Consider the following 13,782-nt stretch of genomic DNA (forward strand, 5'->3'; position numbering starts at 1 on the left):
CCTCGCACTACCTACGGGAGGTGAGAACGACATATGAAAACTGTTACTCTCTTGGACCATACGTTGCCGCAGACACTATTTTGGGGGCAGGAGGTAGCACTCATCCTTTCCCATAGAAAAGGGTAGGTGAGTTTTAATAATTGTAATGTTTATGGTTGTAGGGTCGGCCGCCGAATGCGGTCGTCCCTTCTTTTAGCCTTTGGTATATGGGAGTATTTTGTTAGGCTAACTTAGGTGGTGGTTTTGCCTCGTTGCCCTCAGAAGTATGGTCATGGTCTAGTCACATTGTGGTCTCGTCCCCGTTGACAGATCATCTAGAGCGCACCAACTACACAGGTCACTACCTTGTTGGTAACTCTAGTGAAGCAGATGCAGGCTTGGGTGACAGTAATCACGAAGTCAGCTATGCTAACAGGTAAGGAACCAAGATGTCAATCATCTACATTTATACGTTTCCTAAAATCCTTTTCTGTCTCTCCCACTGCCAAAGGTGGGATTCAGCTATATATATATCTGACAGGTAAGTTTCATGAACAAAATGATATTGTTAAGATACAATAAAGTTTGTTCATACTTACCTGGTAGATATATATATTTTAAGTACCCACCCACCTCCCCTCAGGAGACAGTGGAGATAGAAATCTGATAGAAAATGGGAATGGTTCCTGATACCCGCCTCCTAGCGGCGGGAATGGGTACTAACCACCCTACTCCCACTACGTGTGTCGTAAGTTTTTAGAAATTCTGTCGGACTTCAGAGAATACAGCTATATATATATATCTGCCATGTAAGTATGAACAAACTTTATTGTATCTTAACAATATCATTTTTATTCTAATGAGTATGTATGTGGTGTGTGAAGGACCAAGAGTGTGCATAACATAAGACTATATTCTGTTTTTTTTCCATCTTTCCATCCGCCTGTGGTGTTTTCGCATGGTAACACTGCGTCCCGGGCTTTAAATAGTTACGCTGTGTAAGTTTTAGGTAAATAAAAGGATATCTGGGTGTACATTTTGCAGCTAAAAGTGTTTTAATAAATTACTGTATGCGAATTACACTGTTAATGTTCGAAATAGGATATTATTTAAAGCCAGGGATGCAGTGTTACCATGCGCAAACACTACAGGCGGATGGACAGATGGGAAAAAACAGAGTATAGTAATACGATACTTGTGTAGTATATAACTATTAATAATATAGCACACTTTCACCACTTATTCTCTCTCTCTCTGATTATACAGGAACAGAAGACACCACACATGCACTAATTACATACATGCACATTATCTACAGTACATACATTCATTTGCTTACAGATCTAAACTTTAAACATATTGCTCTTAGATTAGAAAAAAAGAAAAAAATGGCCATAATTGGATAAGTGGTCTGCAGAGGGTCTCTGATCGAGTAATTGAACGTACATTGAGTTTTCATATAGTGATGCTTGCATGTATTTTTGATTGTAGTAAATCTAGTACAGTGTTTGCTTTTGCTCCCAAAATTATGGAAGGTTTGGCATCTTTTTATATTTTTATTCTTTCAAAATAACGTTAAGTAGTAATTTTTTATTCTAAATTTCCTGTGACTGATATCATTATACATTATATATACTTTTTTTATTTACTCTACAGGTAAGGATTTAATAGCCTACTAATTTTAACTTTCAGATTTGTTGTCCGAGATTTTACTTACAATGAAGAAGAGTTGACTGCCGGCAAAAATGAACTATCCAAGCTCATCAATGACAAGAAAAGGCATTTTGTAAGTTTCCAATGATCATACTTATCAAATGTATCATGTGTTCATATTAACCCTTAAACGCCGAAGCGGTATTTTAAAAATCTTCTCCCGTATGCCGGCAGCGTTCGCGAGTGAGCGCCAAAGCGGAAATAATGTTTTTTTTTTTTCAAAAAATCACAGCACACTTAGTTTTTAAGATTAAGAGTTCATTTTTGGTTCCTTTTTTGTCATTGCCTGAAGTTTATTTAGTATGCAACCATCAGAAATAAAAAAAAATATCCTTATCATAAATAAATATTGGGATATATGACAGCGGGAAAAAAAAATTTCATATATAATTGTATACAAATCGTGCTGTGAGCAAAACGGTTAAAGCTAATGAGTTAATTTTTTTTTTTTGTATTGTACACTAAATTGCGATCATTTTGGTATTTAACACATTGTAAAACAATCAAGGCAACAGAGAAAATATTATCACAATGATGCATGAATTCGTAACGCGCGGACATAAAAAAAAGCTGTTTTAAAAAATTCACCATAAATCGAAATATTGTGCTAGACTTCCCATTTGTTGCAAAATGAAGGTAATTGATTGAATATTACTAGACTGTAAGTGTTGTAGCTTACAATTGCAGTTTTCGACCATTTCGATCGAGTTAAAGTTGACCGAAGGACGAATTTTTTCTATTTATCGTTATTTATATGAAAATATTTCAAAACTGACAAAAGCTATAACCATAGGTTGTTTTTTTGTATTCTACATGAAATTGCACACATTTTCATATAAAAAACTTCATGTAACAGCTAATTTAAAATGGTGCAAACATTACGACAATCGGACTAAAAAATTTATGAAGTTTTCGAAAGTTACCGCGCGGACATAAGGAAAAAGTTTATTTCATAAATTCACCATAAATCAAAATATTGTGCTAGAGACTTCCAATATGTTGCAAAATAAAGGTAAATGATTGAATATTACTAGAATATAAGAGTTTTAGCTTACAATTGCGTTTTTCGACCATTTCGGTCGAGTCAAATTTGACCGAAGGTTGAAATTTGGCACTTATCTTTATTTACATGAAAATATTTCAAAACTGATAAAAGCTACAACCATGGGTTGTTTTTTGTTGTATTCTACATGAAATTGCACACATTTTCATTTATAAAATTTTATGTAACGGCTAATATTACAACAATCGGGGAGGAGTTACCGCGCGGACGTAAAGATTATTTTTTTTATAAATTCACCATAAATCGAAATATTGTGCTAGAGACTTCCAATTTGTTGCAAAATAACGGTAAATGATTGAATATTACTATAATGTAAGAGTTTTAGCTTACAATTGCGTTTTTTTACCATTTCAGTTGAGTCAAAGTTGACCGAAGGTTTATATTTTGGCACTTATTGTTATTTATTCGAAAATATTTCAAAACTGTTAAAAGCTTCAACCAGTGATTGTTTTTAGTTGTATTCTACATGAAATTGCGCACATTTCCATATATAAAACTTTATGTAATGGCTAATTTAAAATGGGACAAACATTAAGACAATCAGACAAAAATATTTAAAATTTTTTCGGAAGTTACTGCGCGGACCTAAGGAAAAAGTTTTTTTTCATAAATTCACCATAAATCGAAATATTGTGCTAGAGACTTCCAATTTGTTGCCAAATGAAGGTAAATGATTGAATATTACTAGAATATAAGAATTTTAGCTTACATTTGTGTTTTTCGACCATTTCGGTAGAGTCAAAGTTGACTGAAGGTTGAAATTTTGGCACTTATTGTTATTTATATGAAAATATTTCAAAATGATAAAAGCTACAACCATGAGTTGTTTTTCGTTGTATTCTACATGAAATTGCACACACTTTCATATATAATACTCCATGTAACGGCTAATATAAAATGGTGCAAAAATTATGTCACAGTGACAAAATAATTTCTGAGATGTGTCGCTGATACTTTTTAGTGCGAGAAGAAAGAAATTCGCGCTTGCGTGCCTGGGTAACGATTGTAAACAAAACAACGCCTTGATCCGTGAGCTCCCAGCATCCCCCAAGGCGCGTGATTCAAAGGTTTTCGCCTAGTAGGCCTATAACTATTTTTCCGCAAATTTTTAAAAAACTTTTTTATATTGACGTACCATACGTCCAATCGGCATCCAACAGACAATTTATATCAACGTTTAATACGTCCAATCGGCGTTAAAGGGTTAATGATAGCTTTCTATGTACTATAGTAACTGTGTATACATAACACACTTGGGTACTTTATTGAAGTATTAATTTTCATTGATTGCTGGTAAAGTATTCATTACATTGTCTGCTGTCTTTAAGTAATGTAATTTTGGTTGCTGATAAATTATTACCCATCGTGATATAAGACATTATGGCAGTTTGTCTTCCTTTTCTTTTTTTTTCTAAAAGCTTACAGTTTTACAATGGTCCTTTGTATATAGACCATTTTATATGATACTGATGGTGATGTTTTGTTAGATATCTCTTGTAAAGTAGAATTAATGAGCTATGAAATTTAATCATTAAAGCCACATTAATAAATGTATTGTGGCACTTTCAGCCACTGGTTATGCTAAGGTGTGATAGTGGCTGAAAAGAAAAATGGAAGAAAGGAAAGAAGGAGGCTATTCAATTATAATTTGGGCCAACATTTTTTTTCTTATATAGGGAATTGACAATTGTACATATTACTTTACTTTAATTTTATCTTCCCACCACTGGCCAGTGGCATAAGGCTGATACAGTTCCTCACCATCTGTCTCTATCCCGAGCCATTTCCCTCGCTTCCTCTAGGTTATGGATTTCATCCTCAAGATCCCTGACAATTATGTCTGGCCACCTCATTCTTGGTCTACCCAGAGGTCTTCTTCCTATTTGGTTGTACTTATAGGAAACTAAATCTCAGCACTTGAATGGCCTTACAGGTCTCAGTGCTTGGTCTTTGGCCTAAATTTTATATTCCATTAAAGAAAATTAATGCCATTACCAGAGCCAGTTAAGAATTTATATTAGAAACCTCTGAATCATAGTATTCATCCTTTAGTAATTTTACCAAAATAACCAACTGTAAAACAGAGTTGATCCCAAAAGTCTGTGACTAAGAGAATTTCAGTCAGGTTCTATGCTGAAGATACATTTTGTATCAAGGTATCCCCCTTCTATACCCAGGTACTTTATACTACATATTGTTTCTGCCTTATATAACTTCTCATCAATAGATAAGAGATTGTCACAGAGGGTTATGACTTTTAAGGTATGTTTATTGCAGACAGAGAAAAAGAAAATTTTTAAGTTTTGTGTTTTACCTCATTACATTTTCACTGCAAAGGATTCTGCATTTCATAAATCCCCAATTTTTTCAAGTGGGATACATGTAAGTGTAATGAGGTACATTTTTCCTTTTAGGGTCCCCTGGTGCGATGGCTGAAAGTGAACTTCAGTGAATGTTTCATATGCTGGATACATGTGAAAGCCATCAGAGTCTTTGTTGAATCAGTTCTCAGGTGAGTATCTTATTGTCTCATGATTGTATATGATTAGGCTCATCTAATTTGTTTAATTTGGTTTGTTGACTTTTTTTTAACATGAATTATGCCTAGCATAAATACTGTACTTGAACAATCTAAGCTTAAAATGAGTGCTGCTATACTATAATTTTAAATTGAATCAATCAGTTTCACCACAAAGAATCACATGATGAAACATTTAATTTTGATAAAAATTATATTCCCAAAGGTATGGATTACCAGTGAACTTCCAAGCTATCCTAGTTCATCCACACAAGAAGAGTATGAAAAGATTAAGAGATGTCCTTAATCAGCTATATACCCATCTTGACTCTTCTGCTACTGGTGGTGCTGGTGAAGTGAGTATTTGTGAAACACTATAGTAGTGATTCTTTTGGAAGTAGTATCTGACTTTTGAAAGTCCCACATTTTGAAATTTAATGAAAATGAATGAGGTCATTTATTAACCTGTAATCAGCTTCATGTTATGGACCTGTTGTACTTCTTTGTTTTGAAGTCATATTTCTCCAGTTGGTGTTGGGAATTGTGTTCCCAGGTCTAGATTGCTGTTGCTTTTGAATCAAAATCAGTTTCAGTGGGTAGAAGGTGGAATGTTGCACTGAACAACAACAGAGAACATGCAGCTTCCCATCAGTTAAGGTCCACATTAATTTTGTCATTTATTATTTTTAATTTATGAAGATAAATACATGAACAGTAGTTGGGGAAGGTTAGCAAAGAAATTAACTTTTTAAATCGTTACTCTATCCAAAGCCGAGGTCGTATAATAGGCTGTACTATTTATTTATTTGGTAATACTATTTGCTATTTTTAATGTTCTCTTTTTAACTAAAAATGATAATACCATTTACATTGCCAAATAAATTATTGAAAAATTACACAATGATTTCCTTTATAACAAATTTTTTAACTATCCCAAAGCATGTTCTTATGTATCATGACTTCTGCATGAGGAAGATTTTCCCATTCTTCAAGAGTTTGGGATTGGGTCAGGTTAGGTTGGGTAAAATTCCTAACTTAGCTTACCTTTATATATCCAAGTAACTAGACCATTACTGTTTCTCAATAACCTAGTTCTTGTCTCTGTAGGAGTTAGGATCCATCTTTAGTGCTGCGCTTTGTTGCTCAGGAACGTCACTATGGTGGTTCCTTAGTCAAAAAGGTTGGGGGGGTGGGGTGATGCATGTCCTATCATCATGGGACATCTCATCTGATGCATAGCATACTAAACTTATGTCATCATAGGGGATCTCTTTATAGGACATCTCTGTTGAAAATGCACTTTCCTTTGGCAGCACGAGGACATCTTTGTCTACAGTGTGATTCCTTTGACAGTGCACAAAGTTGACAATAGGATATTTAGAATATATTTGCATAGAGCATATTATCATAGGACATCCCCTTGGGTTATCCTATTGTCTCCCCTGTCTACTTGGTGGAGACCCATGTTAGACCTCTTCGCTACACAGTTTAACAGGAAGCTAGAGGTCTACTGTTCATGGTCCCAGAACTCCACTGGGGTAGAGCACTCCCTTCTGCTTACTGGGAACTACCTGGGAGGTTACGCTTTTCGTCCATTCTGCCTGTTCCGTCTTGTCCTGAACAAAGTGATGGGTTCTAAAGTCTTAGGATGACCATAGCAGCTCTTTGTGGCCCCAACCTGAGTGATTCCAGGGTCTTTTTCTCTTCTCTCAGCAGATTCCACCTTAGCACAACCTTCTCTGCCAGTCTTGTGTGGAGAGACCAATAATCAGTAGGATCGTTATCTCTTCATATCCGGAGTCTGTCCAGTATCTCTTTTGAGCGAGAGATCTTTCTTGCGGAGCAGCGACTCAGATGTAAGACTACTTGAGAGGCTCTTCATCAGCTGTACACAAGATGAGCCGTCTGCTGCGATTGGTGTCATCGAACAAATTTCTCTCCTCTCAGAGTTTCTGTTCGGTATATAAAGATCATCTGGATCTTTTTCAGAACAGAGGAAATCCTTTCTGTTTATCCTGGCAAGGGCTACAGGGCTGCCTTGTGATTAGTTCTTCATCTGAAGATGTGGACATCATTTTGCCCTGGAAATTCTCTTTGTGGTTCAAGAGCTTTGAACACTTGTTCACTAGGGAACTCAGACATCCTACGTGCAACCATACTCTGGTTTTGAGTAATCTCGCTTGAACTCTATTCAAGTCCAAGTGTCAATTTTCTTGCAGGAAACTGGCTGTAGAAACAGTTTTCATTCTGACCTTGGCTTTCTTGGAAGAGTTGGAGAGTTCCATGCTCAGGATGATGACATAAACTCACAAGGGGTTGGGGTCAGTAGCTTTCGAATTTGCCCTGGAATTCGTGGCTAACACCCAGATTCCTTGGTTCATGATAACAGATTTGCCTCCTTTTCTATTCCTTATGGTCTGGAGTTTGTTATCTGCAACTTTCAAGAGTTTCTGCTTTGCATGAGAGCATTGCGTTGATATCTAAAGGATTTGTCACCTACAGATTAGGTGTTGTAGACTTTATGTTAACCCTCTTACGCCGAAGCGGTATAATAAAAATCGTCTCCTGTATGCCGAGGGGGTCTCAGAATGAGCGCCGAAGCGAAAAAAATATTTTTTTTTTTAAATCACAGCGCGCTTAGTTTTCAAGATTAAGAGTTCATTTTGGCTCCTTTTTTTGTCATTGCCTGAAGTTTAGTATGCAACCATCAGAAATTAAAAAAATATCTTTATCATATATAAATAATGCGATATATGATAGCGCAAAAACAAAATTTAATATATAATTGTATTCAAATTGCGCTGTGAGCAAAACGGTTAAAGCTAATAAGTTAATTTTTTTCGTTATTTTGTACACTAAATTGCGATCATTTTGGTATATAACAAATTGTAAAACAATCAAAGCAACACAGAGAAAATATCACAAAATGATGCATGAATTCGTAACGTGCGGACGTAAAAAAATGTTTTTGTTCAAAAATTCACCTTAAATCTAAATATTGTTTCAAAAATGAAGATAAATGATTGAATATTACTATACTGTAAGAGTTTTAGCTTACAATTGCAGTTTTCGACCATTTCGGACGAGTTAAAGTTGACCGAATGTCGAATTTTTTTTTATATATTTATTTATATGCAAATATTTCAAAAATGAGAAAAGCTACAACCTTCAATTATTTTTTGTTGTATTCTACATGAAATTGTGCACATTTTCATATATAAAACTCTATGAAACGCCTAATATAAAACGGAGCAAATATAACGAGAATGTGACGTACGCATTTCGGAGATTTGCGGCGGAGAATCCGTGCGCGGAGGGAAGGAAAGTTTTGTTTTTAAATTCACCATAAATCTACATATTGTGCTAGAGACTTTGAATTTATTTCAAAATGAAGATAAATGACTGAATATTACTATACTGTAAGAGTTTTAGCTAACAATTACGTTTTTCGAATACTATTTTGGTAGAGTCAAAGTTGACTGAACGTGGTTTTTTTCTATTTATCGTGATTTATATGCAAATATTTCGAAAATGAGAAAAGCTTCAACCTTCAATCATTTTTTGTTGTATTCTACATGAAATTGAGCACATTTTCATATATAAAACTTTATGTAACGGCTAATTTAAAATGGTGCAAACATTACGACAATCGCACAAAAAAATTTCGGATTTTTTTCAGAAGTTACCGCGCGGACGTAAGGAAAATGTTTTTTTTTATTTCATAAGTTCATCATAAATCAAAATATTGTGCTAGAGACTTCCAATTTGTTGCAAAATGAAGGTAAATGATTGAATATTACTAGAATATAAGAGTTTTAGCTTACAATTGCGTTTTTCGACCATTTCGGTAGAGTCAAAGTTGACCGAAGGTTTATATTTTGGCACTTATCGTTATTTATATGAAAATATATCAAAACTGATATAAGCTACAACCATGGGTTGTTTTTTAGTTTTATTGTGCATGAAATTGCGCACATTTCCATATATAAAACTTTATGTAACAGCAAATTTAAAATGGTGCAAACATTACGACAATCGCAGCATGAAAAAATTTATCGGTAGAGTTGCCACGTGGACGTAAGGAAAAAGTTTTTTTCATAAATTCACCATAAATCGAAATATTGTGCTAGAGACGTCCAATTTGTTGCAAAATGAAGGTAAATGATTGAATATTACTAGAATATAAGAGTTTTAGCTTACAATTGCGTTTTTTGACCATTTCGGTAGAGTCAAAGTTGACCGAAGGTTGAAATTTTGGCACATTGTTATTTATATGAAAATATTTCAAAACTGATAAAAAGCTACATCATGAGTATTTTATTGTTGTATTCTTCATGAAATTGCACACATTTTCATATATAATACTCCATGTAACGGCCAATTTAAAATGGTACAAAAATTATGTCAAAGGGACAAAATAATTTTTGAGATGTGTCACTGATACTTTTTAGTGCGATAAGAAAGAAATTCGTGCTTGCGCGCCTGTGTAACGATTGTAAACAAAACAACGCCTTGATCCGTGAGCTCCCAGCATCCCCCAAGGTGCATGATTCAAAAGTTTTCGCCTGGTAGGCCTATAAGTATTTTTCCGCAAATTTTCAAAAAACTTTTTTATGTCGACGTTTAATACGTCCAATTGGCACCCGGGAGACAATTTATCTCGATGTTTAATACGTCCAATCGGCATAAGAGGGTTAACACACGCTGGAACTGGCTTGTTGCAGGTGAGCGTTGCAGCCATACTGTTACAGCTCGTTTTATCTTCCTTACAAAGTACAAATCTGCTTCTCAGTTGCTTCAACTCCTCCCTCCAGCAAGAGGAGTGAGGAGTGGTGACAAATTCATTTCTTGTGGCTAACATAGTTTGTTGCTTGAACAGATGTAGTAGTTCTTATTTGTCTTCTGTATTTGCAGTGAATCTGGACAGGTTTCATTGTATTTAAACGCAATGGACTGGTTCTTGGATATACACATACCTAAAATCTCAAAGGCTTAGGTCCTCTTCATTAGAATTCTAACTTCTAAGAAGAATGATGAGGTTTATTGTACCTCCAGTCAGTTCAGGATTCTCATACCTCCCTCCAAATGTGAGTCTATCCTACTGTTAAGACTGAAGGTTTGTTTTGCATATGAACAAATGACAAATTTTCAGTTAATTGATATTTTTTATAGCTAACAAACCAGAGGTCTTGACATTGACTTGCCCACCTCTAGCCATCCCGCTTACATCTCATCCTGGGTTGGAAGAAAGAATGATACGTTGCTAGGTTCAATCGTGGTGTCTGACTTGCTCCTACCTTAGCTACTTATTGGATGCCACAAATTCCTTACATTTACAATCTTTGATTGTTTTTAGCTGGTTTCTACCTAGTGCCAAAAGATTTGTCTTACTGTTAACACCTCAGTTTGTTAGCTATGAAAAATACAAATTGATTAAAAATTAAACCCATTTTATATTTATGCCTTAATATCAGTACCAGTTTCTTTAAAATATAAGTTTTGGTTGGCCTCAAGAAAGACATTGAAAAGCAAAGTGAGATCAGTGAAACTTATTAAATAGACAGGTTGCTGCATCTGTATTGTAAATTGCAAATCTAAATGCTGAAATTCTGACCTATGGCAGAAAAGGGGCAGTCTCTTCTAAGGCAGTATGTGTGTGTCAATGAGTTTGCATCAGATGGAGAGTGTAGAATGATACGTATTAATACCTAATTAGACTCAAGAGTTAGTTGGAAGCACACAGACAAATATGGGAGCAGAAGACTATTGTACAAATCTGGTATGATACATAAATGGAGACAAAATGCAAAAAGCAGTACCTTTGGTGCTTTTGACACAGAGTACTCTCATTCTTAGTTACATCAGTGAGTGACTAGAAAGCCCTCATTTATAAACTAAAAATAGTAAATTAAATCTCAAATTAGGAAGATGAAATTTGACACAGATTGGATTAATGGTGCTTTATATTGATCTGTCCTTGTTTGAGAACCACTAGATAATAACAGTGTTATGGAGATGGGTCAGTTCCATGACGAATGACTGAGGAGGACACTTAGCCATCAAAATTATTACTTTAGCAGAATAAATAGTCTTCATAGGTGATTATTTTGCTTAAGCTTCTGTGCAACCTTAAGGAGCCTTGATAACTTGTGAAAATTGTCCCTGTATGCTGGATGATGGAATTGCCAGTAGCAGCATTGTTCGTGCTTGATAATTGGATCTTTTTGACATTTTTAATTTTTGCCATTGCTTTTACTACATGTAACGGGCAATAATATGCCTGAAGTTCCATCAGTTCTAATTTTTATTGTATACTTACCGGTAATATATTTTTTTCACTTTAAATGATTAATTTTGATAGGAAAAGGAGTAAAGTAGTGCACTAAATTACATAGTACACAGACTTGAATAAATTTTATTTGATGTAATTTCATTTTATTGCAGAGTGTGGACATCCCTGGGTTAGGCTTTAATACGAGTGAGTACTACCCATATGTGTCTTTCAAGATCAATACAGACATGATTACTGATCACAGGCCATAGAAAAACAGCAATACTCAAGTAACCATAAGTTGTTGTAAGTCCAGAGCTCTTAAATGTTATGTTGTGTTTTGGATTATCTTAACTTTTAACGTTGCATAAGAAGGATGCATCTGAAGTTTGGAATCAGGTTTTGCAAAGCAGTTGTATGTATTTAATGGGAAAAGTGTAAATAGATGTGCAGCTTCTTGAGGAATAGTTTATTAGTAACTTGATAACATGCACAAAATCCAGGTTGATTGAGAACTTTAGTACTGTAGTAGGTTGTGAAAGCCTAAACAGTTTGACAAACTTTATTTTAAAACTTGCCCTTCATGCTGTCGTGGTCATTTTAATGTGTAATATATTTTACTTTGTACATTCTCTTTTATGAACAGTCAAGATGGCTTCTGATGGCGGGCAATAGTTGTTTTGTAGATATTTTCCCCCACATTCCTAGAACACCTCCATTCCAGTATTTAATGTTTAGTTTTTGTAAATTGAATGGAAAGATAATTTTATACACTAGCATGATTCATATATTAAATAAATTTTGAAGTTATCTGAGAATTGCTTTTACTCCAGGTTTTACCCATACTGTTCAGTAAACTGGTTTTTTCTTAGAGAATTCTGCAAGATGAGATTTCAGTTGCACAGTATTATGATGGTGCAGAGGAGAAACATAAAAATGTTAAATTTTGTATTACGTATTAAAGAACTAAAGACCTTCAGTGCAGTATACATGAACTAATTTCAAAACTTTTGATAGCAGTCATAAGAGCTTCTAATTACAATAACCATTTCTTTTGGATTCACTGTCTACTTTAATATGTATTCTTGATTACAGTTCTTGTTTTTTAATAAAAACAATAACTAGTTGTGAAACTTATCATTGTGACTGGTGACATATTTATGGTAATAATGAGTATTAATACTAAAATTATTTTCTTTTGCAATACAAATAATATCTGTGTATTGTTAAAGCTGAAATACTACCTTTAATGAGGTATCAGTAATATGATATGTGACAAACCCAAGTTATGTATCAAGGTGAATATCCTCTTCTTGTGCATTTAAAAGACAAACTGTCCTGTACTTAGTAGAGAGGCATATCTTCTGCAGAAATAAGTCCTAAGTTATCTGCTTTATTAAATTGTATTAGAGGGTTTTCTGTTTTTCTACCATTTATATATAAATTTCAGAAGAGCACAAAAGGACACTCTAATTGTGGTGATATCTTAAGGAATGCCATATTACTGGATGTATATTTTATGTATATTAGTAGACTTTTGGAACATTTTAATGTTGGGTAACAGTCTACAGTCTTGTATGTACAGATTGGTCAATAGTTGATAATGTTGTGAATAAAGTGGTAAAAGAATTTGAAATGTTTTATTACTCCCAACAGAACTTATACATTAGCTTATGCCATGCAAGTATGTAATGCTGGGCACAGGATCTAGTTATCTCTCTTGAATTCGGCAAATATAGTATTTATTATTTAATTGGAAGTGGTCAAATTTAATACGTATTGTATACAATGAGCTTTACTTACTAATGCTATAAATAAAAGCCAATATGATTTTGCCATCATAGATTAGTGTTTCCAAACTGTGCAAACTCTTACATCTTAGTTAATGTAAGCTTAATGAGTTGCTTGTGGAATAAAGTGGAATAAAGATTAAGCCAACTTGGTAAAAATCATCCCAAAGCTTTGTGTCTGCATTGATTGTTAGGTGTGTGAAAGATTTTTCATTGCAATGTTCAATCAAACCAGTTACATTTCTTGATATATGTGTGTGTGTGTGTGTGTGTGTTTGAGGAGTAAGCAAGATGGAAAAACTGGGCAATAGCAGTGGGAAAGGTTAGTGGTATGGTGTTGGCGTGCCACCTCGTTGGCCGCAAGTTTGATTCTTGGCCGTTCCACTGAGGGGGGAGAGATGTGTATTTCTGGTGATAGAAGTTCACTCTTGATGTGGTTCGGAAGTCA

At 34.6% G+C, this 13,782-nt stretch overlaps 1 protein-coding gene across 1 annotated transcript in view; it reads left to right on the forward strand.

Annotated features, from left to right (window-relative positions):
• The window catches only part of LOC135216010 (V-type proton ATPase subunit C-like), a 94,212-nt gene extending 81,039 nt beyond the window's left edge, over positions 1 to 13,173 (forward strand). Inside the window, exons 6-9 of the mRNA XM_064250931.1 lie at positions 1,672 to 1,765; positions 5,170 to 5,267; positions 5,500 to 5,629; positions 11,718 to 13,173. Coding sequence (XP_064107001.1) covers positions 1,672 to 1,765; positions 5,170 to 5,267; positions 5,500 to 5,629; positions 11,718 to 11,816 — 421 coding nt within the window. The 3' untranslated portion in view covers positions 11,817 to 13,173. The remainder of the gene's footprint in view (positions 1 to 1,671; positions 1,766 to 5,169; positions 5,268 to 5,499; positions 5,630 to 11,717) is intronic.
• Positions 13,174 to 13,782: the final 609 nt, after the last annotated feature.

This window comes from Macrobrachium nipponense, chromosome 6 (genome assembly GCF_015104395.2).
Source record: "Macrobrachium nipponense isolate FS-2020 chromosome 6, ASM1510439v2, whole genome shotgun sequence".
NCBI lineage: Eukaryota > Metazoa > Arthropoda > Malacostraca > Decapoda > Palaemonidae > Macrobrachium > Macrobrachium nipponense.